Genomic DNA, 17,630 nt, shown 5'->3' with positions numbered 1-17,630 from the left:
GATGAGATAAAAGAAATTATTGAGGTAGTGAAGGGAGACGAAAATTTAATAGTCATGGGTGACTGTAATTCGAGAGTAGGAAAATGGAGAGAACAAAACATAGTAGGTGAATATGGATTAGGGTAAGAAATGAAAGAGGAAGCCGTCTGGTATAATTTTGCACAGAGCATAAATTAATCATGGCTAACTCTTGGTTCAAGAATCATAAAAGAAGGTTGTATACATGGAAGAATGCTGGAGATACTAGAAGGTATCAGATAGATTATATAATGGTAGGACAGAGATTTAGGAACCAGGTTTTAAATTGTAAGACATTTCCAGGGGCAGATGTGGACTCTGACCACAATCTATTGGTTATGAACTGCAGATTAAAACTGCAGAAACTGCAAAAAGGTGGGAATTTAAGAAGATGGGACCTGGATAAAATGACTAAACCAGAGGTTGTACAGAGTTTCAGAGAGAGCATAAGGGAACAATTGACAGGAATGGGGGAAAGAAATACGGTATAAGAAGAATGGGTAGCTCTGAGGGATGAAGTAGTGAAGGCAGCAGAGGATCAAGTAGGTAAAAAGTCGAGGGATAGTAGAAATCCTTGGGTAACAGAAGAAATATTGAATTTAATTCATGAAAGGAGAAAATATAAAAATGCAGTAAATGAAGCAGGCATAAAGGAATACAAACGTCTCAAAAATGAGATCGACAGGAAGTGCAAAATGGCTAAGCATGGATGGCTAGAGGACAAATGTAAGGATGTAAAGGCTCCTCTCACTAGGAGTAAGATAGATACTGCCAACAGGAAAATTACAGAGACCTTTGGATAAAAGAGAGCCACTTGTAATAATATCAAGAGCTGAGATGGAAACCCAGTTCTAAGCAAAGAAGGGAAAGCACAAAGGTGGAAGGAGTATATAGAGGGTCTAATCAAGGGCGATGCACTTGAGGACAACATTATGGAAATGGGAGAGGATGTAGATGAAGATGAAATAGGAGTACGATACTGCGTGAAGAGTTAGACAGAGCACTGAAAGACCTGAGTCGAAACAAGGCCCCGGGAGTAGACAACAGTCCATTAGAAATACTGACGGCTTTGGGAGAGTCAGTCCTGACAAAACTCTACCATCTGGTGAGCAAGATGTATGAGACAGGCGAAATCCCTCAGACTTCAAGAAGAATATAATAATTCCAATCCCAAAGAAAGCAGGTGTTGACAGATGTGAAAATTACCGAACTATCAATTTAATAAGTCACAGCTGCAAAATACTAACGCGAATTCTTTACAGACGAATGGAAAAACTGGTAGTAGCCGACCTCGGGGAAGATCAGTTTGATTCTGTAGAAATGTTGGAACATGTGAGGCAATACTGACCTTACGTCTTATCTTAGAAGCAAGATTAAGGAAAGGCAAACCTACGTTTCTAGCATTTGTAGACTTAGAGAAAGCCGGCCTCTGGTGGCCGAGCGGTTCTAGGCGCTACAGTCTGAAACCGTGCGACCACTACGGCCGCAGGTTCGAATCCTGCCTCCGGCATGGATGTGTGTGATGTCCTTAGGTTAGTGAGGTTTAAGTAGTTCTAAGTTCTAGGAGACTGATGACCTGAGATGTTAAGTCCCATAGTGCTCAGAGCCATCTGAACCATTAGACTTAGAGAAAGCTTTTGACAATGTTGACTGGAATACTCTCTTTCAAATTCTAAAGGTGGCAGGGGTAAAATACAGGGAGCGAAAGGCTATTTACAATTTGTACAGAAACCAGATGGCAGTTATAAGAATCGAGTGGCATGAAAGGGAAGCAGTGGTTGGGATGTGAGTGAAACAATGTTGTAGCCTCTCCCCGATGTTATTCAATCTGTATATTGAGCAAGCAGAAAAGGAAACAAAAGAAAAATTTGGAGTAGGTATTAAAATCCATGGAGAAGAAATAAAAACTTTGAGGTTCGCCGATGACATTGTAATTCTGTCAGAGACAGCAAAGGACGTGGAAGAGCAGTTGAACGGAATGGACAATGTCTTGAAAGGAGGATATAAGATGAACATCAACAAAAGCAAAACGAGGATAATGGAATCTAGTCGAATTAAGTCGGGTGATGCTGAGGGAATTAGATTAGTAAATGAGACACTTAAAGTAGTAAAGGAGTTTTGCTATTTGGGGAGCAAAATAACCGATGGTGGTCGAAGTAGAGAGGATATAAAATGTCGACTGGCAATGGCAAAGAGAAATTTGTTAACATCAAGCATAAAAAAATGGTTCAATTGGCTCTGAGCACTATGGGACTTAACGTCTGAGGTCATCAGTCCCCTAGAACTTAGAACTACTTAAACCTAACTAAGGACATCACACACATCCATGCCCGAGGCAGGATTTGAACCTGCGACCGTAGCGGTCGGGCGGCTCCAGACTGTAGCGCCTAGAACCGCTCGGCCACTTCAGCCGGCCATGCGAGACACAACTTGCACTGTTCGTTATTGTGATCCAGAGTGTGGTAGAAAACGTCGTCTGATTGATGCATTCCTTGATTTTTAGAAGGCATTCAACACAGTCTCAAACTGTCGTTTAGTGACCAAAATACGAGCTTACTGTATGTCGGATCAAATTTCTGATTAGGTTCAGGACTTCCATCCAGGCAAAGTCGTTATTACTGGGACGAAATTAACAGACGTAGACGTGGTTTCGTTTGTATCTCAAGAGAGTGTTATAAAGCGAGTGTCATAAAGCCGTTACTGCGTACACTTCACATAAATAGTCTAGACTCTAGAGGATAGTGTTGGTAACTCTGTTGAGGCTCTTCGTGGACGATGCTGTTGTATCCGCTGAGGTGATAACACTCATGGATACCTCCTAATATCGTGGTGGACCTCGTTTTGCCCGCCTTAGTGCGGCAACTCGACGTGGCACGGATTCAACAAGTCGTTGGAAGTCCCCTGCAGGAATACTGAGCCCTCTGCCTTTACAGCCGTCCATAATTGCGGAAGTGACGCCGGTGCAGGATTTTGTGCACGAATTCACCTCTCGATTATGTCTCATAAATGTTCGATGGGATTAATATCTGGTGATCTGGGTGAGCAAATCATTCGCTCGAAGTGTCAAGGATGTGCTTCAAACCAGTCGTGAACATTTGTCAATGTTCAAACGTGTGTGAATTCCTAAGAAACCAAACTGCTTAGGTCATCGGTCCCTAGGCTTACACGCTACTTAAACTAACTTAAACTAATTTATGCTAAGAATAACACACACCCATGCCCGAGGGAGGACTCGAACCTCTGGTGGGATCGGCCGCGCAGTCCGTGACATGACGCCTCAAACCGCGCGGCCACTCCCCGAGGCGAACATTTGTGACTGGATGACACGGCTCATTGTCATTCATAAAACATGAAGTCCATCAACGGCTGTAAATGGTCACCACGTCAATGATCGCTTCAGTTCGACTAGAGGACCCAGTCCATTCCATTTAAACACAACCCACACCATTATGGAGCCACCATCAGCTTGCACAGTGCCTTGTTGACAATTTGGATTCATTGCTTCGTGAGGTCTGCGCCACACTAACACTGCCATCAGCTCTCATCAACTGAAACCGGGACTGATCTGACTAGGCCACGGTTTTCCAGTCGCCTATGATCCAATCGATATGGTCAGGACCCTAGGAGAAGCGCTGCAGGCGACGTCTTGATGCTAGCAGAGGCACTCGCGTCTGTCGTCTGCTGCCATAGACCATTAACGTCAGATTTCGCCGCATTGTATTAACGGATAAATTTGTCTTGTGTCCCACACTGATTTCTGTGGTTATTTGACACAGTGTTGACGGTCTGTTAGCAGTGATGACAACGCAAAAGCCGCTGCTCTCAGCCGTTAAGTGAAACTATCAGCTACTGCGTTGTCCGTGGTGAGAGGTAATTCCTGAAATTTGGTATTCTTGGCACACTCTTAGGGCTCTGGATCTCGGAATATTGAATTTTCTAACGGTTTTCGAAATGGAAGGTCTCAATGCGTCTAGCTCCAACTACCATTCCGTGTTCATAGTCTGTTAAATCCGTCTTGCAGCCATAAGCACCTCGGAAATCTTTTCACGTGAGTCACGTGGGTACAAATGACAGCTCCGCCGATGCAGTACCCTTTTGTACCTTGTGTGCGCGACACTACCGTCATCTCTACACGCGCATATCGCTATGCCTTGACTTTCGTCACCTCAGTGATGCCTGCAGTGTAGCATAACTGTTAGGGTCGGATGGCGAGCGTACTGTGGGACGTCAGTTTGAAGACGAACAGCAGTAATTGTATGTTATTTCTTCGTTATCGTTTCTGGAAGGTTCTCGGAACGTTTTATGTTTGCAATGTTCGTATATTCTGGAATATTGATATTTGTATAAACAGCAGAATTCTCCGTCCAGGAGTTCTGCTCTGACTGTGCGTTGGTGTTCGTAATAAACGTGCTTTCAGTGCTAAGTGATGAAGTTCACAGCTTTCGGATTTGGATTTTGGTGTTGTTATGGCGTGAAAATATAGAACGCCTGAAACGGCAGAAGACTGTAGTTGCTGTGGATTGGCAGGCGAGCCAACCCACTAATGTTAGAGGAAGCCGAAAGGCACGCGTTTTAGCTCACGCAGGCTGGCGTGAGGTCTGGAACAGGACAAGGAAACTAGAACTTAGAAAAACGGAGCAGATGATGGAATACTTAACTTTAATCCATTAATGTTGAACGTAGCTCTTGTCTGTACATTATTTACAATATCAATAGCAACTGATAATGGCGCCTTGCTAGGTCGTAGCAAATGACGTAGCTGAAGGCTATGCTAATTATCGTCTCGGCAAATGAGAGCGTAATTTGTCAGTGAACCATCGCTAGCAAAGTCGGCTGTACAACTGGTGCGAGTGCTAGGAAGTCTCTCTAGACCTGCCGTGTGGCGGCGCTCGGTCTGCAATCACTGATACACTGATAGTGGCGACACGCGGGTCCGACGTATACTAACGGACCGCGGCCGATTTAAAGGCTACCACCTAGCAAGTGTGGTGTCTGGCGGTGACACCACAGTAGTGAATTGTAGAAACCGTTCGTAGCGTCCTGAAGTGAAATGATCTTTAAAACTATTTGTAGGAAATCAGATGCTAGGCTGAGATTCATTCGGAAAACTTTAAGGAAATGTAATTCATCCACGAAAGAAGTGGCTTACAAAAACTTGTTCAAGTGGGTCTCGGGAATTGTTAATCGATATTGGATCGTTCCAAGATTAGATTAATAGAAGAGATAGACAAGATTCAACACCTGCCAGGGTAGCCGAGAGCGCTAACGCGCTGCTTCCTGGACTTCGGTAGACGCGCCGGCCCCAGAATGAATCCGCCCGGCGGATTGACGACGAGAGCCGGTGTGCCGGCCAGCCTGGATGTGGTATTTAGGCGGATTTCCACATACCGCTAGGTGAATACCGGGCTGGTGCCCCCGTTCCGCCTCAGTCACACAGCTCGCAGACATCTGAACACATTCACACTATTTCATGGATTCCACTAGACACAGACAGATGGGGTACACTTATTCCGTCCTGGGGGGTACAGGGTGGCGGCAGGAATGGCATCCAGCTACCCCTTAAAATTAACATGCCAAATCCGATTAACCATGGCCGACCCTGCGTAACCGCGGGACAAGGCGCAAGCGATAGAAATAGAGAAGATTCAACGAAGAATGGCACGTTTCGTCATGGAACTGTTTAGTGAGCGCGAGAGCGTTACGGAGCTGCTCAACATACTCCAGTGCCAGAAGTTACAACAGGGGCATTCAGCATCACGTGGATGCTTACTGTTGAAATACCGAGAGCGTACGTTCCGGGAAGCCTCGGGAAACATGTTACTCCTCCCGCATACGTCTCATGATGTGACCTCGACGAGAAAACCCGAGAAATCAGAGCTCGTTTGGAGGATTACCGAAAGTTGTTATTCCCTTGCACCATTCGCGAATGTAATTTCGAAAGGAGATGACGATATGGCTACCAGAATATCCTCCACCACGCACCATAAAGTGGCTTGCGGAGTTAAGATGTAGATGTAGCCTGTTGTCTTACATGCGATGCTTCATCTTCACGAACGATAATGTCCGTCGGAATCGAACAGAATAAACAGTTGACAGGTAAAAAAACCAATGCACATACGGCCATTGAAATCTCTAGATCTGAATCCTGTTGAGCACGTCTGGGACGCATTGGAGAAACGAACTGTAGCCCGTCAGCTGACACCATGGTCTCTTACATGTATCCATACAATTCTTTCTCAGGAATTAGATCTACTTGCAAACAGAGCTCTTCAAAAATTTTACTTTTCCGTTTTCATTATAAAAAGAAATTTTCGTAATGCAGAAAACCTACTGAAACCTTCTTTATATCAAAGTCACTTTGGTGGGTGTCCTTCGTTACAAACGTAAACTATTCCCGGAATTATCTCTGGTGTGCGTTTAAAAAACGTTTTGAACAATACGTAATCTACACAATGGCGAGGTACTATGGAGGGCGTCTCTCTTCTAACTAAGTATACTTTTTCACAAACTTCTCACAAAATGATATGTCGTTGGCGTCCTTGTCCTATTCGACAATAGTATGAGGGGGGGCGGATCATTTCCTAACTTTCACAAAATTTTCTCGCTGTGGTGAGCGTCTATAAAAATGATATATTTTCGGTACCTACTTTTCGATGAAACAGCATGGGAACTTCTTTTCCGTTTACTCTTACACCAATTCCGCACCTTGAGTACTTTATAAACATCGACGTCCTCTCATCTGTCAGGTACAAGTGTCTCACGAGTCCGGTTTACATAATAGGCTACCTGCAAAATACAATACGTTTAAGCCAAACAGTCATTACTTTGCTTCCTGCAAAGAAGAATGTTATACATGTTTCTTCCAAAATACGTACACTATATGTTTTTTATCATAATCGGTACATTTACAAAGACAATTTTCTGGCTTTCATTGACTTTACATACCCAGTAGTAAACTTACTTCACTAAAGTATAATTCAGTGTAAATTCTTCAGAAAAAATATTTTTCAGTAAAAAGTGAAATAATTTTTAGTAATCAAAATCAAATGGTACTGTAACTATAACTTGCTGAAAAATATCTCTCTTTACTTCGTACGTTCTTTGCTTCTGATAATAAATCTTCTGTCTTCAATACTAGTAAACACATTTAATAACTTTTAGAAGATCTCTACGTATTAAGCCTAGCACCTACTATTGCATAAAGCTTTACCTAATATATACAAACACGCAATGAAAGAAAAATTCCTGAAAACATTTACAATAGCTGCCTCAGTTTGTAGTTGTCATGAAATACACAACCTCTTCACATTCATCTCAGTACAAAATATCTGGGCTTTCTAGATCGTCAATCATAACAGTACTGTCTCTGTTCTGAAGCTTTCACATAAACAGATAGAAACACATTTCATCTCAGTTACATTTTACACTACCTTATTCTACAAAACTCTACTCCTCACTCACTCCTCATCCACTATTTAGTATATTAGTACAGTTTTTTAGTAATTAAATTTGTCCAAAAATAGTTTTTAGTAACTCTTTACCTCCTACGAAACACAATGTACACTGTATACACCACATATTGAAGACAGAACAGATAATAGTAAAAGTTCTGAATGAAGAAGAAGTAGTTTGACAATACGAAACGGAAAGGAAATAATATTGCCAACAACTCGGAATGCCTAGTGTTCGTCAAACACCTGACATCACAAAGAAAGCGCGCCCCTGAGGACAGTTAGTTACTACTGCCTCCATTATCTTTCTGTATATACTTTTCCTACCGCTCTCCACATTCATTGTAACCTACGATATCCTCTTTTTTCCTGCAGCAACGGATAGGTACATCAATTGTTCACCTGCCGGATATCGCTTTCTTCCTGTAAATGGCACTGTCAAGTGCTTTCCATCTACGATGATGGTAGATAGCCTCGTAATTCCCGAAATCGACCTTCACGTTGTATTTTTGCAAAAAATCTGCCCCTACCAACATCTCCAGACTTAACCAGAAAATTATCAGGAAGTTCTGGTACAATTGCTCACCCTGAATCTTTATAGGTAATATGACCTCGTGAGTTACTACTTTCTTACTTTTACCTGTGGCTACTACAACGTTTATTCTGGAGACGGGCATAACAACTGTTTCTTTCCAATTGGAAATAATATCTACAAAATTTTTTGACACTTCACATACATCTGAACCACTATCAAGTAAGCAAGGGAAGTTTTCATAAAACCTGCAACTTCTATTATCGGTTGTTCTGATGATTCTTCAACAGTTTCCGAATCTCGTTCTTCCAATAAATCCCGCACTACCTCACGTCTGACGAATCCTATACCTTCTGCGGAAATAACACACTTTCTTATTGGGTCTTCTTCTTCTTTAATTGTGGCAGCTTTAATTAATCTGTCTACTAGTGACAAGTCAAAACATTTCTCCAAAAATTCACCTTCCCTCATCTGCTCAGATTCTGTGAGACTTCCCTCTATGTTGTCAGAACTTTCAAAACAACCACCAGCGTTATCTATTTCTGTAGCTGCATCACTATTCGATGAGCTTTCTTCCACTCCACCTTCTTCGACATCTGAAACTGTTCCTTCACTATCAGGCAGAAGCTCCTCTATTCTACTTAAAATTTCATCTGTCGGTATATCTTCTTCCTCCGCTACACTTTTACCATATACAGTGCTTTCTTCCACGTTCCCTACAGGATAATCTATAGTATTGCAGTACTCAGTTAGACTACGATTCTGCTTCACAATTTTATCAGATAACTCCTGTTCCTTGCTAACCTGGTTCCTAGATTTCCGATTTTCATCCAAACTTTTCACAAAATTCTGCCACGTTTTCCTGATAAGTAAATATTCTCACTTCCTCTCTTTGCTCCGTTATATTTATAGTACCTGTACCACTGTGTTGTTGTGTTGGTTGCTACCTTACAAAGGGCTTTGCTAGCGGTTTAACCTACCTTTGGCAGTCTGCAACGCTAGCACCCTTACAGATGCTATTAGTTTTCCTCGTCGTCCACTCTGCCATTAGCAGTAGCGTTCCGTTCATTCGGCTGTTGATCCCGGTGGAGGTTCGAGTCCTCCCTCGGGCAAGGTGTTTGTGTTTGTCCTTCGGATAATTTAGGTTAAGTAGTGTGTAAGCTTAGGGGGTGATGACCTTAGCAGTTAAGTCCCATAAGATTTCACACACATTTGAACATTTTGAACATTCGGCTGTCTGTAATGCTGTTCTGCTCTCTCAGCTGATTGCAGATTCAGATATATGTCATTCCTGTTCCTGTCGTAATTTCTAATACCAGTAAAACCCCCTCTGCCGCTGGACCTTCATCTGTGATTGTTAGCCCTCTGCACACCTATTCTGTTTACTTGCACTTCATTTTGCCTAGTAGGAGCCCTCTAATCACTATTATTATTTTCCTCTTCTTTCAAAAGATTCTCTACCCTTTACAAGTAACCAACTAACTTGTTAATGTTCTCTCTGGGTGCAGAAATTAGTTTATTTCGCAGGTATAAAAGCAATTTGTTTTCTCGCCCCATTATAATTTGTTCTGCTCCTAATTTGGTAGTCATATAAGACAATATAGTTTCCCACTTCTGCACAAACCTCTTCATAGTGTCTTTCTACGGGTTAAACTTTTCACCTGACCAAAATCTGTTTAATTCTTCCATCCGTTTTCTTTTTTCCCAGTATTCATCAAAGAAGTCTGTTTAAAGCTTTCCACATTGCCATACTTGTCTACAGCTAAATTTGCCCAAACACGAGCTTCTCCCATAAGATTAGATACCACAAATCCTATTTCCTGTTTGTCATTTCATGTCCTAGGCAACACAGCCTCAAAATCCCTCCAGAACTCTTTGGGATGCACACTCTTACTGGGACCAAATCTCAAAAACTGTCTGTGGTTAACATAGGCAATTTCAGATGGTTCTGCAACACTATTTATTATTACATGCCCACTACTGTTATGCTCTTGTAGGTAACCATTTACTGCTGTACAAAATTCTGACAAGTTAGTTTCTAAAGCAGTTATTTGCTCGCACTTGCCCTCCAAACAGTTTACATTTGTCACTTTCCTCCTTAATTTTATTACCCAGAATTTTATAATTCTCATTACACTGTTTTTCAGTATGATCTACTTTGGCCTGTACTTTAGTCAAGTCAGGACTAGCTGTTTACTACCTTCAGCAGCTTGCTTTATATGGGTAGTTCGTTCACCTATTACTGTTCCAGTATTATTCTTACATTCTTGTTTCGCTTGGCAAATTTGCCCTTCACGCTTTCGTTACGCTGTGGTATCTCATTTTTTACAGTATCATTTAAACCTAAAATTCTGTGATCGATTTCCCTCTGAATTTCCTCTTTAAAATTTTTCAGTTTATTTTCAAACACTTCTGACTGTATTATAAACCCCTGATTAATTTCAGAAACTAATCCACTTATTTTACTATCCACATCATGCCCAAGTTCATTTATTTTTGTATTCCTATTACCCATATCCATACCCAGTCCACTTATTTTACCATTCACCCCATTCATAGTAATGCTAATACCTCCCATTTGTATCATAACCTTTAGGAACATGATTGCAATGCTACATTTCTACTCACCAGCCTCCGATGCTGTCTCTACTTTCGCTTCAGTGACTGTAAATAGTGCTAATTTAACATTAGGACCAGGTGTTTGTTCCATTCTTATTTTTTGAGTAGGAGTACTTATATATATTTTTTCCTCAACTTCAGAACTTGACTCCCTTTTATTTCCTTCACAAAATCTGGTGCGAACTTAACATCAGCTTTAACTATGTCTTGCCCATTAATTGACCCTTAAGTATCAGATACTGATTTTGGATAGCCACGGTCATTAATTTTACACACATTAAAACTAAAATTTCCTCTCATATTGTCATTTGCAAGTACTGAATTATCAAAATCTATAACCTTCTTCCTTTCACTTATTAACGGCACATCACTTTTCTCCATGTTGGCAAGTTTCTTTCCACACTCACAAACCAAACGAAGCAAAACACTACTTACCCTTTTCTCCACGTTGTGTGCAAGGCATGAAGCTACTGCGGATCCGTCCGCCACAGGCTGCAAGCTGCGGTCCAATTCCTGGGACCCCACAGCACCGTCCACGGCTGCCAACTGCTCCTGCTGCCGATCTGCTACCGACGCTGCTGCCAGCTGCTCCCGTCGGCGTTCCTGTATTTCGCTGTCCTCTCTGCTTGCTGTGTCCTGTCCCTCCGCTAGTATTGTTCACAGTATCTACACTTTGTTTAAGCCCTTCCTCTATCGCTTCAGTTCAAAAGTTTATCTGCACATGCGTGGGTCTTTCTGTCACGGGTTTTACACCACTGCTTTTAAAGTTCGTTCGACACTGAACTTTACTTTTCCAGGCCGCTAAATGCACCAAATGAGTCAGAGCGGGTTGCACTCTCACTATTAATTAAACAATCTGTCCATCTACCTGGATAGGTTTCAGGTTGTTCGCCCATTCACTCTGCGATGGTAGATACTGGTTTAGCCGACAAAAGCAGCTTCGATGAAAATTCGACTAAATACCTACCACGCAAAAGGCTCAATAACGCCGTCTATCTAAAAGTTAGTTAAACTTTCGAATGTTCGGGATTCTTGTATGTTGTTGTTGTTGTTGTTGTGGTCTTCAGTCCTGAGACTGGTTGGATGCAATTCTTGCATGATTAATTCGGGAAAAAAGGTAAAAAGTTCCTTTTAGTTGGTTTATTGTCTTTAAAACAAATAAACTGGCTACCGAGTCCGTATCTCGCATCCCGAGATCAATTACGCAATGTTGCTGGCTGATTTTGTAACGTCCGCAGCTCGTGGTCGTGCGGTAGCGTTCTCGCTTCCCCCGCCCGGGTTCCCGGGTTCGATTCCCGGCGGGGTCAAGGATTTTCTCTGCCTCGTGATAACTGGGTGTTGTGTGCTGTCCTTAGGTTAGTAAGGTTTCAGTAGTACTAAGTTCTAGGGGACTGGTGACCATAGCTGTTAAGTCCCATAGCGCTCAGAACCATTTTTTTTTGTTTTTGTAACACCCAAAAGCAGCCAGAAGATATTTAGCAAGACCCGATATTTTAAACGTCCTAAATAGCCACTGACCCACGACTACTTGCGAATTAACACGTTCAGTCGTTCAGGCTTCTTGTAAGGAAGTGCTCGCCAGGTCTTGTAAGCTGTACGAGTTTACGCGGAGTTTATATACGACATGAACGGTTCACACTCAAATATCTCATAAAATACACCACTCATAATGTTCAAACTTCCACAAAATACACAATACTATAGTCGCTTTTCGGCAAGGACACGAGAACCGCTCAGACTCGCGAATTCCTTCATTTTCGTACAAATTTTATCAACGCTGTGTAACATAGGTGTTTACCACAAGACGGCTTCCGAGCGACTCTCTCGACTCATAGTTTTAAGGCGGGAAGACATGATTTCCTATTGGCTAGTATGTTAAGCAGTCAATCAGATCATCTCGAGCACTTCTACACTCGCGGTATTTCTTATGTCAGCCAATCAGATCACCACAAGTAATTTAAACTATAAATCTCGTAATTATGAAACTAAATAAAGTATAATGAAAACAAAATACGATTCTTTTCCACAAAAGAAATTACTAATAAATTTAAAACTGAACTCCCCTTCTGGCTGTCTTTTACAAAATCGAGCTCACTCGGACATACGTCACAAATGCCCCTACTGCACAGCAGCATTCTTATGCCTACATTTACATAGTTTTAATGTAATATCACATTCTCACTTTACATATGTCCTCCATCCACTCTCTCAGTCTCTCCAAAACACTCATACAACCAAAACACGACGAAATAATAACTTCCAAACTACTTTTAATTATGTCAAAAATCTGTAGTAATTAAACTAAAGAAAATTCCAGAAAATAGGATTACATCAACTTACAGTTTCAATTGATACTATAGATACATATATTTCAGTCCCTAATTCCGTTTCACAATGCCACCACGGTTATTACGTGTTTTAGGCAAATATGTGTATCTCCGAAAGTACTGAAGTTATTGATTTGAAATTTTAGCAGTATGGTTGTGTTAGCCATAGAATTTGGTACACTAAGTATGAAAAAGATCAATTAATATTTAATAGTACTTCTTCAAATTTATAGAGAGTATGTGTAACGTGTTGCACGCTGCATTAAGCAAGTATATGACTCGCGCTGCTCGGTAGCCAGCCAGCGTCAGCTGTGCCAGCGTGAGAACCAAATGTGCTCTCCTGGCTGCACGGCAAGCTTCACTTCCAATGCAAGATGACAGCTCGTGATTTTTTGTCCATCAAATGTACTCTCATTTCTTGATTATGCTTAATTGGTGCACTGGTACACATAGATGAATTTATTACAAGTAAGAAATGGTGCTATTAGGGCGTTTACACCACAAATTCAACTGTTGACATACCTCAAGACCAAGCTTTTATATCCTTATCATTCGGCCTAAGTCACTGTCTGTTCTTCTTCAGCAAAGGCGCTTGGCTAAAAGTGCCAGCACGCACCATGCACCGCAGCAGTACATCTACATCTTCATCTACGTGATTACCCTGCTATTCACAATAAAGTGCCTGGCAGAGGGTTCAATGAACCACCTTCAAGCTGTCTCTCTACCGTTCCACTCTCGAACGGCACGCGGGAAAAACGAGCACTTAAATTTTTCTGTGCGAGCCCTGATTTCTCTTATTTTATCGTGATGATCATTTCTCCCTATGTAGGTGGGTGCCAACAGAATGTTTTCGCAATCGGAGGAGATAACTGGTGATTGAAATTTCATGAGAAGATTCCGTCGCAACTAAAAACGCCTTTGTTTTAATGACTGCCACTCCAATTCACGTATCACATCTATGACACTATCTCCACTATTTCGAGATAATACAAAACTAGCTGCACTTCTTTGTACTTTCTCGATGTCATCCGTCAGTCCCACCTGATGCGGGTCCCACACCGCACAGCAATACTCCAGAATAGGGTGGACAAGCGTGGTGTAAGCAGTCTCTTTAGTAGACCTGTTGCACCTTCTAAGTGTTCTGCCAATGAATGGCAGTCTTTGGTTTGCTCTACCCACAATATTGTCTATGTGATCGTTCCAATTTAGGTTATTTGTAATTGTAATTCCTAAGTATTTAGTTGAATTTACAGCCTTCACATTTGTGTGAATTATCACTTAATCGAAATTTAGCTGATTTCTTTTAGTACTCATGTTAATAACTTCACACTTTTCCTTATTCAGGGATCAATTGCCACTTTTCGCGCCATACATATATCTAATCTAAATCATTTTGCAAGTCGTTTTGATCATCTAATGAAGTTACAAGACGGCAAATGACAGCATCATCTGCAAACAAACTTAGACGGCTACTCAGATTGTCTCCTATGTCGTTAATATAGATCAGGAACAATAGAGGGCCTATAACACTTCCTTGGGGAACGCCGGATATTACTTCTGTTTTACTCGATGACTTTCCGTCTATTACTACGAACTGTGCCCTTTCCGACAGGAAATCACGAATCCAGTCGCACAACTGAGGCGATACTCCGTAGGCATGCAGTTTGGTTAGAAGATGCTTGTGAGGAACAGTGTCGAAAGCCTTCTGGAAATCTAAAAATCAATCAATTTGACATCCCCTGTCGATAGCACTTCATGAGTATAAAGAGCTAGTTATGTTTCACAAGAACGATATTTTCTGAAATCCTGCTGACTGTGTGTCAATAAATCGTTTTCTTCGAGGTACTTCATAAAGTTCGAATACAGTATATGTCCCAAAACCCTACTGCAAATCGACGTTATTGATATAGGCCTGTAATTCAGCGGATTACTTCTACTTCCCTTTTTGGGTATTAGTGTGACTTGAGCAATTTTCCAGTCTTTAGGTGCGGATCTTTCTGGGAGCGAGTGGTTGTATATAATTGCTAAATATGGAGCTATTTTATCAGCATACTCTGAGAGGAACCTGACTGATATACAATGTGGACCGGAGGCCTTGCCTTCATTAAGTGATTTAAGCTGATTCGTTACTCGGAGGATATCTACTTCTATGTTTCTCATCTTTGCAGTTGTTCATCATTGGAATTCAGGAATATGTTCTTCGTCTTCATTGGTAAAGGAGTTTCGGGAAACCGTGTTTAATAACTCTGCTTTAGTGGCACTGTCATCAGTGACTTCACCGTTGTTATCGCGCAGTGAAGGTATTGATTGCGTCTTTCCACTGGTGTGCTTTATGTATGACCAGAATCTCTTTGGGTTTTCTGTGAGAATTCCGTTGTGGAAATTATTAAAAGCGTCTCACATTGAAGTACGCGCCATATTTCGAACTTCTGTAAAACTTTGCCGATCTTGGGGATTATGCGTTCTTTTAAATTTGGCATGCTTTTTTCGGTGCTTCTGCAACAACGATCTGACCCGTTTTGTGTACCATGGGGGATCAGTACCATCACTTATTAATTTGTGTGGTATATATCCCTCAATTGCTGTCGATACTATCTCTCTGAAAACATTCCACAACTTTTCTACAGTACATGTGTGGAAACAGCTGATATAGCAGTCAGTAAGCGATTAAAGGCAGAAGCCTTTCCACACCGGCAGTTTCTGCAGTGTCTAGAACGCATGCCACAAGACACAACAAAGCCCAAGCAAGAGCAGCCATTCTGTACTAAGGTCTCTCGTGTTAGTACCGTATCTCTACTACCACCGGGCTGTGTCGCTTGGAGCACCATCCGGAACGCTGTTCGTGGACCACAGTTCGGTTCTGTGACAGGGCAATCCGTTCTGAGACCACTGGAGTTAAGGCCACCGTCACATCGAGCCAGCAGGGTCTGAGACGCAGTTTGCTTCCCATAAACGCTGGGGAGTGGCTCACTGCCGTCAAGTCACCTACTGGACAGCGACGGCAGCTAGAGTCGTGCCACCGAACTTGCAGCCGTAGTTGCCGAAGCCGCCAGGACTAGAGTCGTCACTGCCAGAGGCGGTTGTGTCATGTGCTGCTGCTGGGGTCGGTGTTACTGGATGAGGCCGGAGCCTCAGCACTGTTTCACAGTGGGGAGCCGCAGTGAAACAATCTAGAAAATTGCCACTGTTTGCCTGGCTCTGCACAGCGTCCCCCCTGCACCCCAATTCGTCATCAGTCTTCTTCATATCATACCACAGTCCATAAGTATAAGCTTATAAAGATACAAAAGGAACTGCCATTCTAATCTCCACAGACTGATGAAGGAATAATGAAAGATGCTCGTATTCGTTATGAGAAAGAAAATCTAACCACAATTTTTCCTCTGATTTGAATTACTTCGAAAGAAGTAGACTGTGACACAAATAACACATATGATGCTACATATATTTTGCATATCGTTACGCTCTATTATTCTATCTTTAAAATTCACTGTACCTTTTTTATCAGTACTGTATTTTAAGAAACCTACTCATAATCTATATGCTTCATATTATTTGTTCCTCTTTGCAGAGGCAGTTTCGAAGTTGAAACTATCAGAGAAACAGATGAAAAATGGGCCCTTGACATTGCAGTCAACGCTGATGAAGGAGAATTAGTGAAGGTGAGCCATGTCTCCATTAGTACGATTTCGTACCGTATCACGACGGTAACGACCAGATTAGCAGCGCTATTTCAGCTTGGTGTTGCTGATGATTTCTTTGGTATATGTGATGTTAGTGATATGGAATAAGGAAATCTAAAAACAGATGAATTTACTTTTGGCCGCATCTCCTTAGGAATTTCAGTTCTCACCGCCAGCAGTTTCCTCAGTAAGAGATGCTACCAAAAAAATTTTCAGTTACAATATTTGCGGCCTTTGCAGAACTATTTTGCAATTAGATGTTTCATAACTCTGGAAGCCTGATTTACTTCTCTCTGTAGGCCGGGTTGTTTTCTCAGGTAAGCCGGCCGGAGTGGCCGAGCGGTTCTAGGCGCTACAGTCTGGAACCGCGCGACCGCTACGGTCGGAGGTTCGAATCCTGCCTCGGGCATGGATGTGTGTGATGTCCTTACGTTAGTTAGGGTTTAATTAGTTCTAAGTTCTAGGGGACTGATGACCTCAGAAGTTAAGTCCCATAGTGCTCAGAGCCATTCAAACCAATTTTTCTCAGGTAAATCTGTCCATTAGATGAAAATGAATTTCTAGAATCGCGAGCCTACCATATTTAGCAGACTTGCTTTTCATATTGTGTCGAAATGGACATTTCCCTCTAAACGTAAAAAGATGTTCGTCAAAAGTTACGTCAAAACCTGGACTTTATGTGGAAGAAAGCCTTGCTCAAATTTCTCTACATGCAACCAGTTTATCATGAATCCTATGAGCTGCCCTTGTCTCCTTATTGTCAACTCTAAGAAAACGTATGAAAGCCTTATCTTATTCCTCGTTCCGCTGTTCACTTAAGTCCTCCCTCCCTGACTGTTGGCTCCAGAAGATATAAGCAAACCAATATAGACCTCTAATTCTTCCCCTGCTAGTTACTTCCACACCTTATGTATACTATTAGGACAATCTTCATTCCACTGTACACACACCGAGCCTCTCTGTTAGGTTCCCTTACCACGACGGATATTATTTCTGGAGT

The 17,630-nt window shown here is 41.9% G+C and overlaps 1 protein-coding gene across 1 annotated transcript in view; it reads left to right on the top strand.

Annotated features, from left to right (window-relative positions):
* The window catches only part of LOC124722936 (sodium channel protein Nach-like), a 174,537-nt gene that overhangs the window by 92,003 nt on the left and 64,904 nt on the right, over nucleotides 1–17,630 (top strand). Inside the window, exon 6 of the mRNA XM_047248097.1 lies at nucleotides 16,519–16,609. Coding sequence (XP_047104053.1) covers nucleotides 16,519–16,609 — 91 coding nt within the window. The remainder of the gene's footprint in view (nucleotides 1–16,518; nucleotides 16,610–17,630) is intronic.

Source organism: Schistocerca piceifrons, chromosome X, assembly GCF_021461385.2.
Source record: "Schistocerca piceifrons isolate TAMUIC-IGC-003096 chromosome X, iqSchPice1.1, whole genome shotgun sequence".
Lineage (NCBI taxonomy): Eukaryota > Metazoa > Arthropoda > Insecta > Orthoptera > Acrididae > Schistocerca > Schistocerca piceifrons.
Note: the sequence above shows the minus strand (reverse complement) of the source record. Positions and strands in the feature narration are given on the sequence as shown.